The sequence below is a fragment of the Dendropsophus ebraccatus genome, chromosome 1, assembly GCF_027789765.1.
Source record: "Dendropsophus ebraccatus isolate aDenEbr1 chromosome 1, aDenEbr1.pat, whole genome shotgun sequence".
NCBI classification, from domain to species: domain Eukaryota; kingdom Metazoa; phylum Chordata; class Amphibia; order Anura; family Hylidae; genus Dendropsophus; species Dendropsophus ebraccatus.
The window spans coordinates 6,286,545-6,301,577 of NC_091454.1; the positions used below are offsets into that span (position 1 = coordinate 6,286,545).

The 15,033-nt window shown below is 52.4% G+C and overlaps 1 protein-coding gene across 2 annotated transcripts in view; it reads right to left on the reverse strand.

Moving 5' to 3' along the window:
• Window positions 1-15,033, reverse strand: part of WNK1 (WNK lysine deficient protein kinase 1) — a 59,786-nt gene that overhangs the window by 12,497 nt on the left and 32,256 nt on the right. Inside the window, exons 5-19 of one of the 2 annotated variants that reach the window (XM_069965158.1) lie at window positions 13,485-13,573; window positions 12,793-13,012; window positions 11,217-11,538; window positions 10,958-11,127; window positions 8,677-8,916; window positions 6,426-7,403; window positions 5,940-6,008; window positions 5,742-5,855; window positions 3,683-4,117; window positions 3,299-3,502; window positions 1,032-1,108; window positions 789-951; window positions 597-713; window positions 344-517; window positions 209-263 (exon numbers count right to left, since the gene is read on the reverse strand). In XM_069965158.1, the coding sequence (XP_069821259.1) occupies window positions 209-263; window positions 344-517; window positions 597-713; window positions 789-951; window positions 1,032-1,108; window positions 3,299-3,502; window positions 3,683-4,117; window positions 5,742-5,855; window positions 5,940-6,008; window positions 6,426-7,403; window positions 8,677-8,916; window positions 10,958-11,127; window positions 11,217-11,538; window positions 12,793-13,012; window positions 13,485-13,573 (3,427 nt within the window). Of the gene's footprint in view, window positions 1-202; window positions 264-343; window positions 518-596; window positions 714-788; window positions 952-1,031; window positions 1,109-3,298; window positions 3,503-3,682; window positions 4,118-5,741; window positions 5,856-5,939; window positions 6,009-6,425; window positions 7,404-8,676; window positions 8,917-10,957; window positions 11,128-11,216; window positions 11,539-12,792; window positions 13,013-13,484; window positions 13,574-14,608; window positions 14,793-15,033 lie in introns of those variants that run through there. The other variant, XM_069965150.1, reaches the window with a different exon arrangement.

A 15,033-nucleotide genomic window follows, 5' to 3' on the forward strand; every position in this document is an offset into this window, starting at 1 on the left:
CAAAAGGATTACATCTTTCTGAAGTCTATGGTAACATCCTATCAGAACAGAAAGCGGCCATTACCCCCAGTCCTGTCTGGTTTCTCGAGATCATGTATGAAGTTGTCAGACAGCTTATCCCTAAGCAACCGCATTAAGATCCTTTGTGCAGTAAGGAGAAGGATAGACAAGACCCCAAACAAGACAAATAGTGAAGACTGACATTTACCCGGCCGCTGTGGCAGATAGACGGGATCCGGATGCCTGAACTCGCCCTCCATCTTCTGGAAGCATAAGAGACAATAGTCAAGACCCTATACAAAAGTAAGGGCATGGTGCATGATGGGAAAGAAAGGTCCTGTACCTGGCCCTCTGGGTAGTACGCGTCATCCTTCATCTGCATACTCTCCGCCTCCTGCTCCCCTTCCGGTTCAGCGTTGATGTCCTCGCTCAGCATCTCATCAGCTTTCTCTATGATGTCCCTCACCTGCTCCACAAAGGAGTCTCGCTCTGTGGCCAGGATGAACACGTTCTGGACCTGAGGAACAAAGCATCAGGATCTCTGGAATAGAGACGCAGCAGGAGGTCGCCGCCACCCTATCTGGCGGGTTACTCACCATTATGGTGGCAATTTCCTCAGGGTTGTCTCCATCCAAGTCAAACTTAAAGGTGACCATCTTGCGGTTATGGGTCTCCAGCTGGCATTCCACCACACGGTCACCTTTGTTGGATACCTGGAAGAGCGAGACCTCATGTACAGATGGGCAGGGATCAGTGGAAGAAGAAAGGCTTTAGATACAAGAACTCACGTTCAGGATCCGGAGCTTGGGACGGGCGGTCTTCTCATGCCGGGAGCGGCTACGTACTGACTTGCGGTAATGACGCTTGGTGGTGCGACCCTCATGTCTCCCACTGGATGCTGTAGCCCCCTCATTGCCATCACTGAGACCTGACGCCACATCTGAGTGGGCGCTGCAACAAAAACATGGATTCAGGATCACAAGGTCATCGCCCACAATAAAAGTGGATGGAGAATGAGACCAGACATATACCTGTCCATAGAGGACACCACCTGGGTGGTCTGCGGCTGCGTGTCTGCAGGGGCGGCATGAGCACTGCTCTGGGGAACCTGGAATAAAAGAAACACAGCTTTATTATACAGCTTGTTACCCGAGCAGATGAATATAATGGTAAATGCCAGCCTAAGAGAAGCGAGCCGCTCATCTGCCCTCTATCGTCATGCAGGTCTGGTGACCATCGTCTAGAACTCGCCATGCAGCCAGACCACAGCAATGTGAGGGTGAGGAGCGCAACACACATCACTCGCCCAGCCAGAGAGGGGAGACGCGGCCCACCCTGTGCCATGCTAGTGGGAAGGCTGGATGACTCACGTCCCGGCAGAAGGACCAGTAACAGCATGATCTCCATAATATCATGTCACACTGCTGCAAGAGAAACGCACCGTCAGCAGACACAGACGCCAAGGCATCACCTCTACTGTATCTAAGCCCTGAGGTCTGGGACGTGAGCCGACGAAACGCACAGTGCACAGACATCAAGGCATTGACTCTACTGTATCTAAGCCCTGAGGTCTGGGACGTGAGCCGACGAAACGCACAGTGCACAGACATCAAGGCATCAAGGCATTGACTCTACTGTATCTAAGCCTTATGGTCTGGCATGTGAGGAGACAAAAAACACAGTGCCAAGACATCAAGGCATTTACTCTACTGTATCTAAGCCCTGAGGTCTGGGATGGGAGGTGACAAAACGCAGCGTGCACAGACATCAAGGCATCACCTCTACTGTATCTAAGCCCACAAGTCTGGGACATGGGGAGACAGCACAACATCTCCTCCACTGTATCTAAGCCCCGAGGTCTGGGACGTGATGAGAGAAGATACACGGTGCACACACATCAAGGCATCTCCACTGTATCTAAGCCCTGAGGTCTGGGATGTTGGGATAGGAGACGCATGGTGAACGCCGTCAGCACTGTTAAAGGAGAAGTCCAGCAAAATTTTTTTTATTAAAGTATTTTATTACCCCCCAAAAGTTACACAAATCACCAATATACATATGCACATAAAGTGTTTTTTTCCCTGCATCAAGGCTTCACTTCCTGGATAACATGGTGATGTCACTTCCTGGATAACATGGTGATGTCACTTCCTGGATAACATGGTGATGTCACAACCCGACTCCCAGAGCTGTGCGGGCTGTGGCTGCTGGAGAGGATGTTGGCAGGGGACACTGAGGGACACAGGGCACCGGAGGGACACTGAGCATCCCCCAGCCGTCGTCCTCTCCAGTAGCCACAGTCCGCACAGCTCTGGGAGTAGTGACATCACCATGTTATCCAGGAAGTGACATCACCATGTTATCCAGGAAGTGACATCACCATGTTATCCAGGAAGTGACATCACCATGTTATCCAGGAAGTGAAGCCTTGATGCAGTAGTAAATGCAGGGAAAAAAACACTTTATTTGCATATGTATATTGGTGATTTGTGTAACTTTTGGGGGGTAATAAAATACTTTAATAAAAAAATTTTTGCCGGACTTCTCCTTTTAAGTATTTTATTACCCCCCAAAAGTTACACAAATCACCAATATACATATGCACATAAAGTGTTTTTTTCCCTGCATTTACTACTGCATCAAGGCTTCACTTCCTGGATAACATGGTGATGTCACTTCCTGGATAACATGGTGATGTCACTTCCTGGATAACATGGTGATGTCACTACTCCCAGAGCTGTGCGGGCTGTGGCTACTGGAGAGGACGACGGCTGGGGGATGCTCAGTGTCCCTCCGGTGCCCTGTGTCCCTCAGTGTCCCCTGCCAACATCCTCTCCAGCAGCCACAGCCCGCACAACTCTGGGAGTCGGGTCGTGACATCACCATGTTATCCAGGAAGTGACATCACCATGTTATCCAGGAAGTGACGCCTTGATGCAGTAGTAAGTGCAGGGAAAAAAGTACTTTATAAGCATTTCCCATAATAAGTGTATATTGGGGATTTGTATAACTTTTAGGGGGCAATACAAAAATTTTGCCAGACTTCTCCTTTGAGATCTGTTTGCTGTCAGTGATTCAGAGGCAGAAGCAGGTCCTGGCCTAATACTCCTCATGGCAATGTGTCAGCCCACACAGCTCTCGCATATCCTGGGCTCTTCAGCTCACAGGGCATTGTCTTATGTCCATGTCATATTATACTTATACTGATCACAGCTGGTGATGGTGGCTATACTATGTCCAGAGACCTGTATACATGGTATAGGGCGCGCTGCCATTACGGGGATGGTCTCCTTCCTACCTCTGTGACGGGTTGTGAAGCTGCAGGGACCCCCGTGGGATGCATGCTGCCGCTCTCCACATAAGGCTGTGGTACGCCACTCTGGTATCCGGGCTGTGCCAGGCTCTCTGGGCGTCCGGTAGGGGAGACGACTGATGAGGGGTAAACCACGGGGGGCAGTCCAGTCTCTACAGGGAACTGAGATGGCACCGGAGACGGGAAGACCTGGGTACAAAGCAAAGTGACGTCAGCACCAATGCAGTAAAGCAAAGATGAAGCAACAACCACACTAAACATTCACGCGATGTGACGAATTACAGCTACAAAGACTAAAACAGAGGCGGCGGTGCAAATCTTGATCACTCAGCAGCTGGTGACATGTGCAGACACCACGAAGCCCAGTACCTGGTACACAGCGTCTCCTGGAGGCGGCACCGGCTCTGCAGCTTGTCCCAAGGCGACTGGTAATCCAATGGAGGAAGGCAGGGGCACCTGTGTCACAGGCTGGAGAGCGACAGCAGGTATGTGGCCGGGCACAAGAACAGCCGGCCCAGAGGGCAGGACAGGGGTACCCAGGGAGGAGGGCGGCAACCCAAACCCTGGAGACATAGGGATGGGAAGGGCAGGGAAGCCAGGCTGCACAATGGTAGAGGGCACTGTCATTGGCAGCTGCTGGGGAGCACCAAACTGCGGCAGGAGGGGGACGGCCATTATAGGCTGTGCCAGGGGCAGGTAATGAGGCGGTATGGAGGCGGCAGGGATGAGGGGAGGCTGCGGGGTGGGGATTGGCGGTGCAGGAATCAGAGGCTCTCCTGGTACTGCTGGTAAAGAGACGGGGAGCTGGCAATAAGGAATGAGTAAAAGAAAAGTGAAGATGACAAGCAGAAGCAGGCGTCAATTATAACACAACACAGATTATTATAAGGCATGCATCAACAGGCGGCACAACCGGGTGGAGGTGGTGACAGGCGGCACTACGGGGTGGAGGTGGTGACAAGCAGTACAACATGCTGGAGCTTGTGGTCACGTAGAGCTCTTATATACCGTGAGGGGCCTGGGGGATATGGCCTATACAGTGGTCATCTCAAACCCGCAGCTCTGCCAGTGTAGGACTACAACTCCCAGCATGGAGAAAGCTGCAGGTGGCAGCAGCACTACACTCTATGACTATTACAACCGGCCGTAGAAAATATTCCTCAAAAATTCCTGCTGTCGTTGTGGGCATACAGCCCCTATGCACAGCTATACGTCAGACAGGAGGTTATGTATACAGCCCCTATGCACAGCTATAAGTCAGACAGGAGGTTATGTATACAGCCCCTATGCACAGCTATACGTCAGGTAGGAGGTTATGTATACATCCCCTATGCACAGCTATAAGTCAGGTAGGTGGTTATGTATACATCCCCTATGCACAGCTATACGTCAGACAGGAGGTTATGTATACAGCCCCTATGCACAGCTATACGTCAGACAGGAGGTTATGTATACAGCCCCTATGCACAGCTATACGTCAGGTAGGAGGTTATGTATACAGCCCCTATGCACAGCTATACGTCAGGTAGGAGGTTATGTATACATCCCCTATGCACAGCTATACGTCAGGTAGGCGGTTATGTATACATCCCCTATGCACAGCTATACGTCAGGTAGGTGGTTATGTATACATCCCCTATACACAGGATCCAACTTCACAAGAGATGTCTTGCAGTTTGTAACCATGGAGACATAGGAGCTGTATACACAGAAACGGCTCCCTCTTATCGCAGATCTGCTCCATTGAAGTGAATGGCAGCAAACGGCAGTACCAGAAAAACGAGACAGATGTGGCACTGTTTTTTTTTTTGCTTTTTTTCTAACTCCTTAAAGAAAATTTTCAGACTTGCTCCACTTCTCCAGCACCTCCTGGGGACCGGCCGCCATGTTTCTCCACTGTATCTGTGCTCCCAAATCTGTGGTTGCAAACCTACAACTCCCATCGTGCCATGACAGCCAGCAAAATGTAGTTTTGCAGTCGCAGGTTGGGGAAAGTTGCTGTATATGGTGCAGGAAGCATTTTGCAGGTGAAATCATTCATGCTGTACAAGGCTGCGTGTGAACAAGCACTTACAGGGAGGCATCATTAATAAGGTAAAGCCGGCAGCCATGATTACGGAGCAGCATGCGGGGGGAGGAGGCGGCCATCATGCAATTCTGATTGGTGTAAGACAAAAAGCAGCAGGGGGTCTCATGCCAAATCAAAGGCAGCAGCAAGATGGAGGGTGAGGATGACGAAAGGGGGGCCGGGTGTGCAGTAAGCAAAATAATTTGTTCTTTGCCCCAACCATTGTGATGGCTCCCGGGGGGACGGGTGACCCGCAGAGCACCCAGTGCAATCTGGACACAGCGATCTGTCCACCCGCTACATAGAACTATCACATTATAACATTTCCTATTACACTACAGATAGAGGGTTCGGACTCACCTGCGGAACTGCGGAGGCCACTTGGGTTTGGGTCTGCGCTGGCACACCGGGCACAGCCCCGGGGACCTGGTACTGGGCGGTCTGATGGGCCGGTGACGGCTGATGCTGTGCGCCCTGAAAGGAAAGTCAACAGTTCATGGGGGGCTCAAACTTCATCAATGCAACGGCCCTATAGTCCCACAGGAGGGGTTTCCTCACCTGAGTGTGAGGGGCCGTCTGGGCACCGACACCACCAGGCACAGATGTAGTAGCGGTCGGCATGGGGACCTGTAATGTAAACACATGACGTTAGGGTGGCACCATAACATGCATGACCCCAACCCTACAAGATCTACAGATCCATGCCATCATGTGATCTACGGAGGCGGAACATGGGTGCAGGGATCCTTACTAACCAGACAGAGTCTGCCTAACTACAACCCCCAGCACATTAGGAGCTGTAGTTCAGCATCAGCTGCTAGATGGAGAACCCCTTCAAATCCCTTTATCCATTGTATGAATTCCTCTAAGTGTATGACGTCTATGAAGCTTTTACAAGAGCCTAACAGGCGTCTAAGTAGCCATGGACCTGATATAAGATGGACAGATGGGAACCTATGCAGAAGGTGGAGGATCTAAAGATGGTGCCTGCCCGTGTCTACTCCATCATGGCCGCCCACGGGCAATAAACTGGTAGCTAATAACCTGGTGACCATAGACCGCTGCCTGAGGTGGATAGGACACTCCGGGCTGGGGGAAGCAAAAGATGACGGGAGGGTCCTGCAGGAATTTCTGGGGGTACATCTCTGCGTTGTGTCCTGGAGGAAGAGAGGGACACTCTCCGTCAGAGTACATGTGTCCATTACAGATGAGAGGAGCCGCAGAAACCGGGCTGGGATGGCTGCACTGCTCCTCGGTTACGGTCTGCAGACGGTTCTGTAGTAATGTACTGTAGGAGACCTCCTCCAGCTCCACAGAGCCGCGTCGGGCGCAGTAAACACGGTGGGGCACGTACATGGCGCCCTCGGGTCCGGAAGAATGGACGTGAAATTCAAACACGCAGCCGTGGTGGCCTTCAGTGCCCTGAGCGAGGACTGGAGGTGCCGACTGGGGCATGAACACCTGGTGGAGCAGGATATGGGGCTCGGACGTCACCGGGGCCGACATGCTGCCGAGCGGGGACGGCTGATTGACGCCAGTTTCCAGTCTCAGCATCGGGCGAGCTAGATAGGTCTGACCAGTCTGGTAATCGTACACTGAGCCCACTTGCGCAATTACTGGATCTTTCGGGTGCCCGGTGGCGGCCGCGGAGCCATAAGCTTCAGCCTGGATGTTATAAGGCACGCTGGCCACATATATGGCCTCTAACGGTCTCATCTGGGGGTCCCCTGATCTCCCCTCTTGCCGCTGGTTGGTCTCGGCAGACTTGGCCACGTTTCTCCGCGGCGACTCTGCCCGGCAATTGGAGTCTAGGAGAGGACTGGGCCCATGGGTTCTTAAAGACTGTCCAAGATGGCGGTGGCCCTGCGACTCCAGGAAGGACGTGCTCTTTCTTCTCTGCATGCTGCTGGGCACTTTGGGGGATGAGGAGGTTGGCGGTGGAGAGAAGGAAACGGGGCGCTCGTGAATGGTCGGGAAATATAGCGGAGAGTCTGGGAGTGGTGGATGCGCCATGGAGTGTGGCTGTATTAATATGGAGGAGATAAGGAGATGAGACGTTTAGACAAAAGGAAAACAGACAAGACACGAAATCACAGTCACCCACAAAACCCGCCGTGACATGGGGGGGTGCAGGAGGAGGGGGAGACAGACGACAGGAAAAAACACATTAAACGCGCGGCGGCCGGGGAGTGGGCTGCATTACAGGAGACATGATGCGTCAATGGAAGAGTCACTTACCACAGCAATGGGCGCTGTAGTCCCAGGGTCTATACCTGCTGGGGGTTGTAATACTTCCATAGATCTAATACTGATCCCTAGGAAGTGGAAGCATCATGTCAGCAGCCGCTTGCTGCCATCTAACCATTAATGCAGCCCAATATGACGGGGGACAAGGCGGGCAAAGGGGAGAGGGTGACCCCCTTCTAGTAAGAGAGCGCCACTCTGGTTGTGTGTGGCATTACAACTTCACTGAACTCAGCTGCAATGCCACACATGACCTGAGGATAAGAGTGGCACTGCTCCCAGAAGAACAGAAACTTTGTTTTTCTTCAGAACCTGGAAAATGCCCCTAAAGGGGTAGTGCGGCGTTTACAAAGTTGTATAACTTTGTAATGTGCGTCATTTAGTGAATACATTTTAATGTGTGTTATTTAAGTGAATGGCCCCCTTCCCCGTGTTCCCCCCACTTACGTATTTGCTGTCGACCCCGGCCGCCATCTTGGGTCAACGACGTCATCCTCGGGAGACAGTCTCCGTTCTGCCGCATCATCAGCTGCTCAGCCCCGATTGGCTGAAAATATGCTCAGCCAATCGCGGCTGAGCAGCTGATGACGCGGCAGAGGGGAGCCGGTCTCCCGAAGAGGACGTCGTCGACCCAAGAGGGCGGCCGGGGTCGACAGCGAATACTCAAGTATACCGCACCACACTTCCGGGGTGGGGGGAACACGGGGAAGGGGGCCATTCACTTAAATAACACACATTACAAAGTTGTATAACCATGTAATGTGTGTTATTTAGTGAATAAATATTAAACGCCGCACTACCCCTTTAAGGGATTGTCCATTTATGGAGTGTTCACCAACCTGCGGATTCCAGCAAAAGGCTGTCCGGGCATAATGGGAATTGTAGTTTAACAGCTGTAGGGCTGCAGAATGATCACATGACCCCAATAGGGCGATGTATAGTTCTGCCCACACTTGGCCCGCCTCATCCCCCGGCGCACTTCTGGCCAGCCGCTTGGCATTTAATGGTAACTTATCTGCCATGCCGGAGATGCAGAGACAAGAGCACATACAGGGCTGGTATAGAGGGTGGGCAGACTGCACCGCCGCTGCTGCCGCCTGCGGGCGCTGCCGGAGTGCATAGGCAGGACACTCTCTAAAGCCTTGGAAAGCTTGTCAGCAAAGGATTCCTCGGGGGACGTCCAGCAAGGAGATGCGGGGGCAGACGGAGGCGTGCTGGGGGCAGATGAAGGAAGGAGAGGGGCGGAGGGCAGGACGGGGACACACACTGACATGCTACGACCCCGGCGAGGCTGAGAGGAAAGAGAACACAAGACATGTACCACAGAGTCAACATAACATGAAACAAACAATGGAGGTGAAATAATGGAGACTCTCCAGCCCTGCGGGGACAGCTCGGCTCCTGGGGGGAGGGATCAGTGAGGGTTAAACATGGCGACGTGTCAGGTGCTCGGCTCCATCCAGGGAGAAGAGGAAGAGTTATAAACCCGATGCTCAGGAGTCCAGGCATCTGATAATCCGACAAAAAGAAACCACGGGGGGCGCCACATTTATATAATACCACAGAATAAAAGGGAGAGGAACAGGAAACATTACAGAGAGGAGGAGGCGGAAAGAGGAAGAATAGGAGGAGGAGAAAGGGAGAAGGAAAGAGGGAGAAACAGCAGGAAAGAGGAAGAAAAGGAGGAAGAGTGGAAGAAAGAGGAGGAGGAGGAAGGAGGCAGAAGGAAGAAAGAGGAGGAAAGAAAAGAAGAAGAAAAAGGAGGAGGAAGAAGGAGTTAGAGGGAAGAAAGAAAGAAAAGAGGGAGAAAAAAAAGGTATAAGGTAGAGGAAAGAAAGAAGAGGAAAAAGGAAGAAAAAGAGAAGGGGAGGAAGGAGGCAGAAGGAAGAAAGAGAAGGAAAGAGGAAGAAAAGGAGGAGGAGGAGGGGAAGAAAAAGGTAAGAGGTAGAGGGAAGAAAGAGGAGGAAAGAGGAAAAAAAGGAGAAGAGGGAAAAGGGAGGAAGAGGAAAGACTAAGAGTAAGAACAAGGGAGAAAGAAAGTGAAATGAGGAGGAATGATCAGGAAGAAAGCAGAACTAAAAGGAGAAGGGAACAGGAGAAAGAAGAGACACAAAGAGGAGGAGGACCAATAGGAAACCATGAAAGAAAGAGGAGGAAGAACGCAGAGCCGTCATCCTTCACACATCGGCTGCCGGGATTACTCGCTCAGCGGCAGGGCGCTTTATACGCGAGGCGGGATGTCACAGCTATGATCAGCGACTATTAGAGGTCGTCCATTGTGGTCAGGCTGCGCCTCTATACTTTACCCTGCAGCTCTGCTCCACCAGGACACATCTATAGTCAGTGACTGCAGCTCCGCTGTATTAGTAGAGTTAGTAGATTGATATCTGACTACCTGCGGGTATGTGGCAGTATAATATCGATCCCTCCCCATGCTTTACACTGCAGCTCTGCTCCATCAGGACCCCAGCTATGATCAGACTCCTGCTCAGCTGCATTACCGATGGCAGTCGGACATCTGCCATGCTTTACGCTGCAGCCTCAGTCTGATGTCTGCCATGCTTTACACTGCAGCCTCAGTCTGATGTCTGCCATGCTTTACACTGCAGCCTCAGTCTGATGTCTGCCATGCTTTACACTGCAGCCTCAGTCTGATGTCTGCCATGCTTTACACTGCAGCCTCAGTCTGATGTCTGCCATGCTTTACACTGCAGCCTCAGTCTGATGTCTGCCATGCTTTACACTGCAGCCTCAGTCTGATGTCTGCCATGCTTTACACTGCAGCCTCAGTCTGATGTCTGCCATGCTTTACACTGCAGCCTCAGTCTGATGTCTGCCATGCTTTACACTGAGAAGGAGGCGTCAGTCTGTGCAGCAGGCAGTGGGACGGTGGATCTGCCTGTCCTGTCCATGGAGTACAGCACCAATACTCACCCCCATAATTTATATTGTAAATAAAAGGGGACGGGTGGGGGGCAGAGCATGGGAGGAAGGGGGGGGGGGGGGGGGGGGGTGGGGTCAGGGTTACACTGCATCAGGCAAAGGGAGGCATAACCTCATGCAGAGAATGGCACTGAGAAATAGGAAGAGACCCCCGAATAAGCCCCCTAGACATTCCCATGTTACTTCTATGGGGGATAAGCAGCCGACAGTCACCACTTATCTCCAAGGAGCAGACAAGGTCATATAAAAGACCCAGGTTACCTACTCTACAACTCCCATCATGCCCAGAGAGCTGAAGGCCGAAAGCTGTCTGGGCATGATGGGAGTTGTAGCTTTGCAACAGCTGTTAAGCACTACTCCTAATGTCCCTCATCTGCCCGGTCACTTACCCCCACAGAGGTGCTGAATCCCCCCGGCTGGACATTGGGACTGCTGTATCCGGACACAGTGGTGGAGACCCCCAGATCCTGCGGGGAGCTGTAGGAGACCGCCTGCTGACTGCCGACACGAGACTCCGAGTACACGGAGGAGCCCTGCCCGCTATCAGCTGCGCCATCCGCTGAGAGGGAAGACAACATAAAGCCATGAGCACAAGTCTAATAGACAGTGAGAAGGTGGACTACTACCCCCAGCCTCCTCCACACTCACATGTCACCGATATGCTGGGCTGCTGATACTGCAGATGCTGATCCGCCTCAGGCTCCTCAGGCTCCACCTGGGAGGTGGCGGTGCTGGGCACGGCGGTGGATGCCGGACCGGAGAGGGTGGGTGCGGTGGAGACTTTGGCTGTGCCCACAGGGGGGCTCTGCGGCTGCACCTCACTCTGCTGTCCGCTCTGCTCCTGCTTCCTCTTCTGCTCTTCCCGCACCTGCTGACGCTGTTCCCTCTTGCGTTTGATCAGCGACACTCGATCTTTGATCGCCTTGGCCATGGTTTTGTGATCTCCCTCACAGACGTAGCCCGATTCCACCTAGAGAGGACAAAGGTGGTAAAGGTAACGAAACCCCCCCGCGTAGTGGGCTGAAAACTATTCTGGGACCCCCGGCCAGGTGATCTGTACCCAGCTTGTGCCATTGAGGTGGATGGACGGGCTCAGCAACTCCATTATAGACTATGGGAGGGGGGGGGGGGTTAGTGTTCAAAACATTACAGCATAACATGGACTTTGTACGGCGCGGCTCGTACCATTTAGGACAGGAGAGGGGGGAGTCAGCAATGGGTCACCTGAGTGGGAAAACTGTGGCCGAGGAAATTCAAGGAAAAAAGGAGAACATGACCGGAAAACTGGAATTCCACAGGTTAAATGAACCAGAGATGAAAGAGCCGAGACCTCCCGATCCTGCCACGTCCCCTCCATCTATATACAGGAGGAGCGGCTGATATCCGTCACATATGATGTAATAGGAGGTTATATCAGTGCTGGAGCGTTATAAGAGGAGCGGCTGATATCAGTCACATATGATGTAATAGGTTATATCAGTACTGGAGCGTTATAAGAGGAGCGGCTGATATAACCTATTACATCATATGTGACTGATATCAGCCGCTCCTCTTATAACGCTCCAGTACTGATATAACCTCCTATTACATCCTATGTGACTGATATCAGCCGCTCCTCTTATAACGCTCCAGTACTGATATAACCTATTACATCATATGTGACTGATATCAGCCACTCCTCTTATAACGCTCCAGTACTGATATAACCTATTACATCATATGTGACTGATATCAGCCACTCCTCTTATAACGCTCCAGTACTGATATAACCTATTACATCATATGTGACTGATATCAGTACTGGAGCGTTATAAGAGGAGCGGCTGATATCAGTCACATAGGATGTAATAGGAGGTTATATCAGTGCTAGAGCGTTATAAGAGGAGCGGCTGATATCAGTCACATAGGATGTAATAGGAGGATATAGCAGTACTGGAGCGTTATAAGAGGAGCGGCTGATATCAGTCACATATGATGTAATAGGAGGTTATATCAGTACTGGAGCGTAATAAGAGGAGCGGCTGATATCAGTCACATATGATGTAATAGGAGGATATATCAGTACTGGAGCGTTATAAGAGGAGCGGCTGATATCAGTCACATATGATGTAATATCTGGAGGTTATATCAGTGCTGGAGCGTTATAAGAGGAGCGGCTGATATCAGTCACATATGATGTAATACCTGGAGGTTATACAGATGACGTCCCTGCACCGGCACTCACCATCTCTTGGGCCACATCGTCTGGGACGTCTCTCTCCAGGTCGAAGGAGAACTCTATGGCCTCATTGTCCTTGTATTTGCCCTTCAGCTTCTTGATGTCCTCGATGCGCAGCCACAGCTTGATGGCGATCTTCTCTCCATCGTCTTCCTCGGCCAGCTCCACCCGCACCCCCGTCTCCTCCTGGAAGAAGGCGTGGTTGAGGAGATCCTTGATGGCGTACCTGTGGGGGTCACACAGGGGTCACTCCACATACAGCCCCACACAAAGCATAGCAGACAGCAGTGCACTATGGGAGCTGACATGCCTGTCAGCACTTGGGTCACATGACTAAGTGGGTGGAGCCAAGCGGCTGTGTACGCAGGAAACCTCTGCCGCTATGCGGCCACTAAAGACGCCATTTGAATATTAATGGTCGGCGGTCACGGATTGTTTTGCTCAAACCTCATTACTTTTATTACATAGTGAGCGACAAAACGGCAGATGACCCGAAGCGATGGAAACCACGGCCAAGGTGAACGGGAAAAACACAGGCGTCACCTCCCGGAGCCAGTCAGAGCTCCACCTCTGTACAGCTTCCATCTCTAGGGGGCGCTGGCTCTATGTCGTCATCAGGCTGACCTTACTTTTATCTGACTCATGTGTTATGTGACCCAAGCACTGCTGAAATACTCTGTGCTGCTGTGAGTCCAGACCTTTCATCCTTGTTCTGGCGAATGCATCCCTCGATGATCTCCTTCACCTCGGGGATGGCGACCTTATCGAAGCTGGCCGGCTTTACACCCTGCGGAGAGAGCAGAGGAGCGGGGGTCATTCACCGTCATCACAGCCAGGTGGTGTTATTCTAGGGGCAGAAACTAACAGCACATTAAGTAACACCTCCTGGAAGAGACAATGGTATCGCACACTATGATGGCATCACTATAGCACCATAACCATACTCCACCAGCCCCCACAGCGCTCCCACAATCCTTCAGAACAGGTGATGCTCTCTGTTGCTCCCTGTTATCAACCACATCTGGACTCAGCGTGTGGGAATGGTTAATACAGGGAACAATTTGCCTCATTTAGTACAATGGAACTGAGCTGCAATACCAGGCGTGACCTGCAGACAGGTGGGGCGCTATTTGTGCGTCTCTCACCCTGGAGGGCCCCTGTAAACCATGACCCATTTCTTGTGATCCCAGGGTAGGACGCTGCACAAACAAACAACGCGATACTACAGGAGGGGGCACCGGGACGCCGTGTACAACCTGTACTGTATCATTAACTATAGGGGAGGGGGGTTCTGTGTATAATACAAAGGACAAGAGACGGCCGCTACATAAACTGAGGCCGATCACCCCCAACCACTACCTGTCCCTTCATGGGCATACTCTGGTGTCCTTCAGGCCCAGTCCAGCGTCACCGCCATCAGCCGCCGGCCCAGTCCAGGGTCACCGCCATCAGCCGCCGGCCCAGTCCAGGGTCACCTACCATATCCTTTCCCTTTTGAAGTTTTCCTACTGGTTGGGGGATGCTATCTGCACCTCACACGCTGTACACGGTATCACAAGTAATGGTGCCCTACGCGCCCTCTCACCTTTGCCACTCAGCAGCACTGACCTGGACTGGTTATAATCCCACTGACAAGGTGCAGGCAGCAGCTCACCCGCTCTCACCCACCTGGCAGCTCGCCCGCTCTCATCCAACTGGCAGCCCCTGCTGGCAGCTTGCCCACTCTCACCCACCTGGAAGCTCGGCTGCTCACCCACCTGGCAGCCCGCCCACTCTCACCCACCTGGCAGCCCCCGCTGGCAGCTCGCCCACTCTCACCCACCTGGCTGCCCGGACATTCCCGGGAGGAGCAGCAGCAGCAGCGGGAGTTCACTATGAGGATCACGGGGCAGAAATCCTTCCACATATAATCCATAGTGAGGGCAGGAGATGTGCGGGGTCTCCCGGTCACCCCACAGCGGAGGAGGAGAGGTAGCGGTCAGTACCAGAGCCGGACATTGTGCCACTGAGGGGCGGGGGGCTCAGGAGATGTGTGTCCCATCCACAACAGCCCTCCCACAGGGTTGGGGGAGGAAACCATTGGAGGAGGCACTCCCCTCCTCACTATAATCATACACCTAGTAACCCAATACAGATTAACCCCGCGTGTGCCGCAGCCGTGCAGACACCAGAAGAGGGAAAACAAATGAAAAAACTCAAGTCTCCCCTCACCATCACCCCTCATGGTGGGCTCCGGGCTGACATACA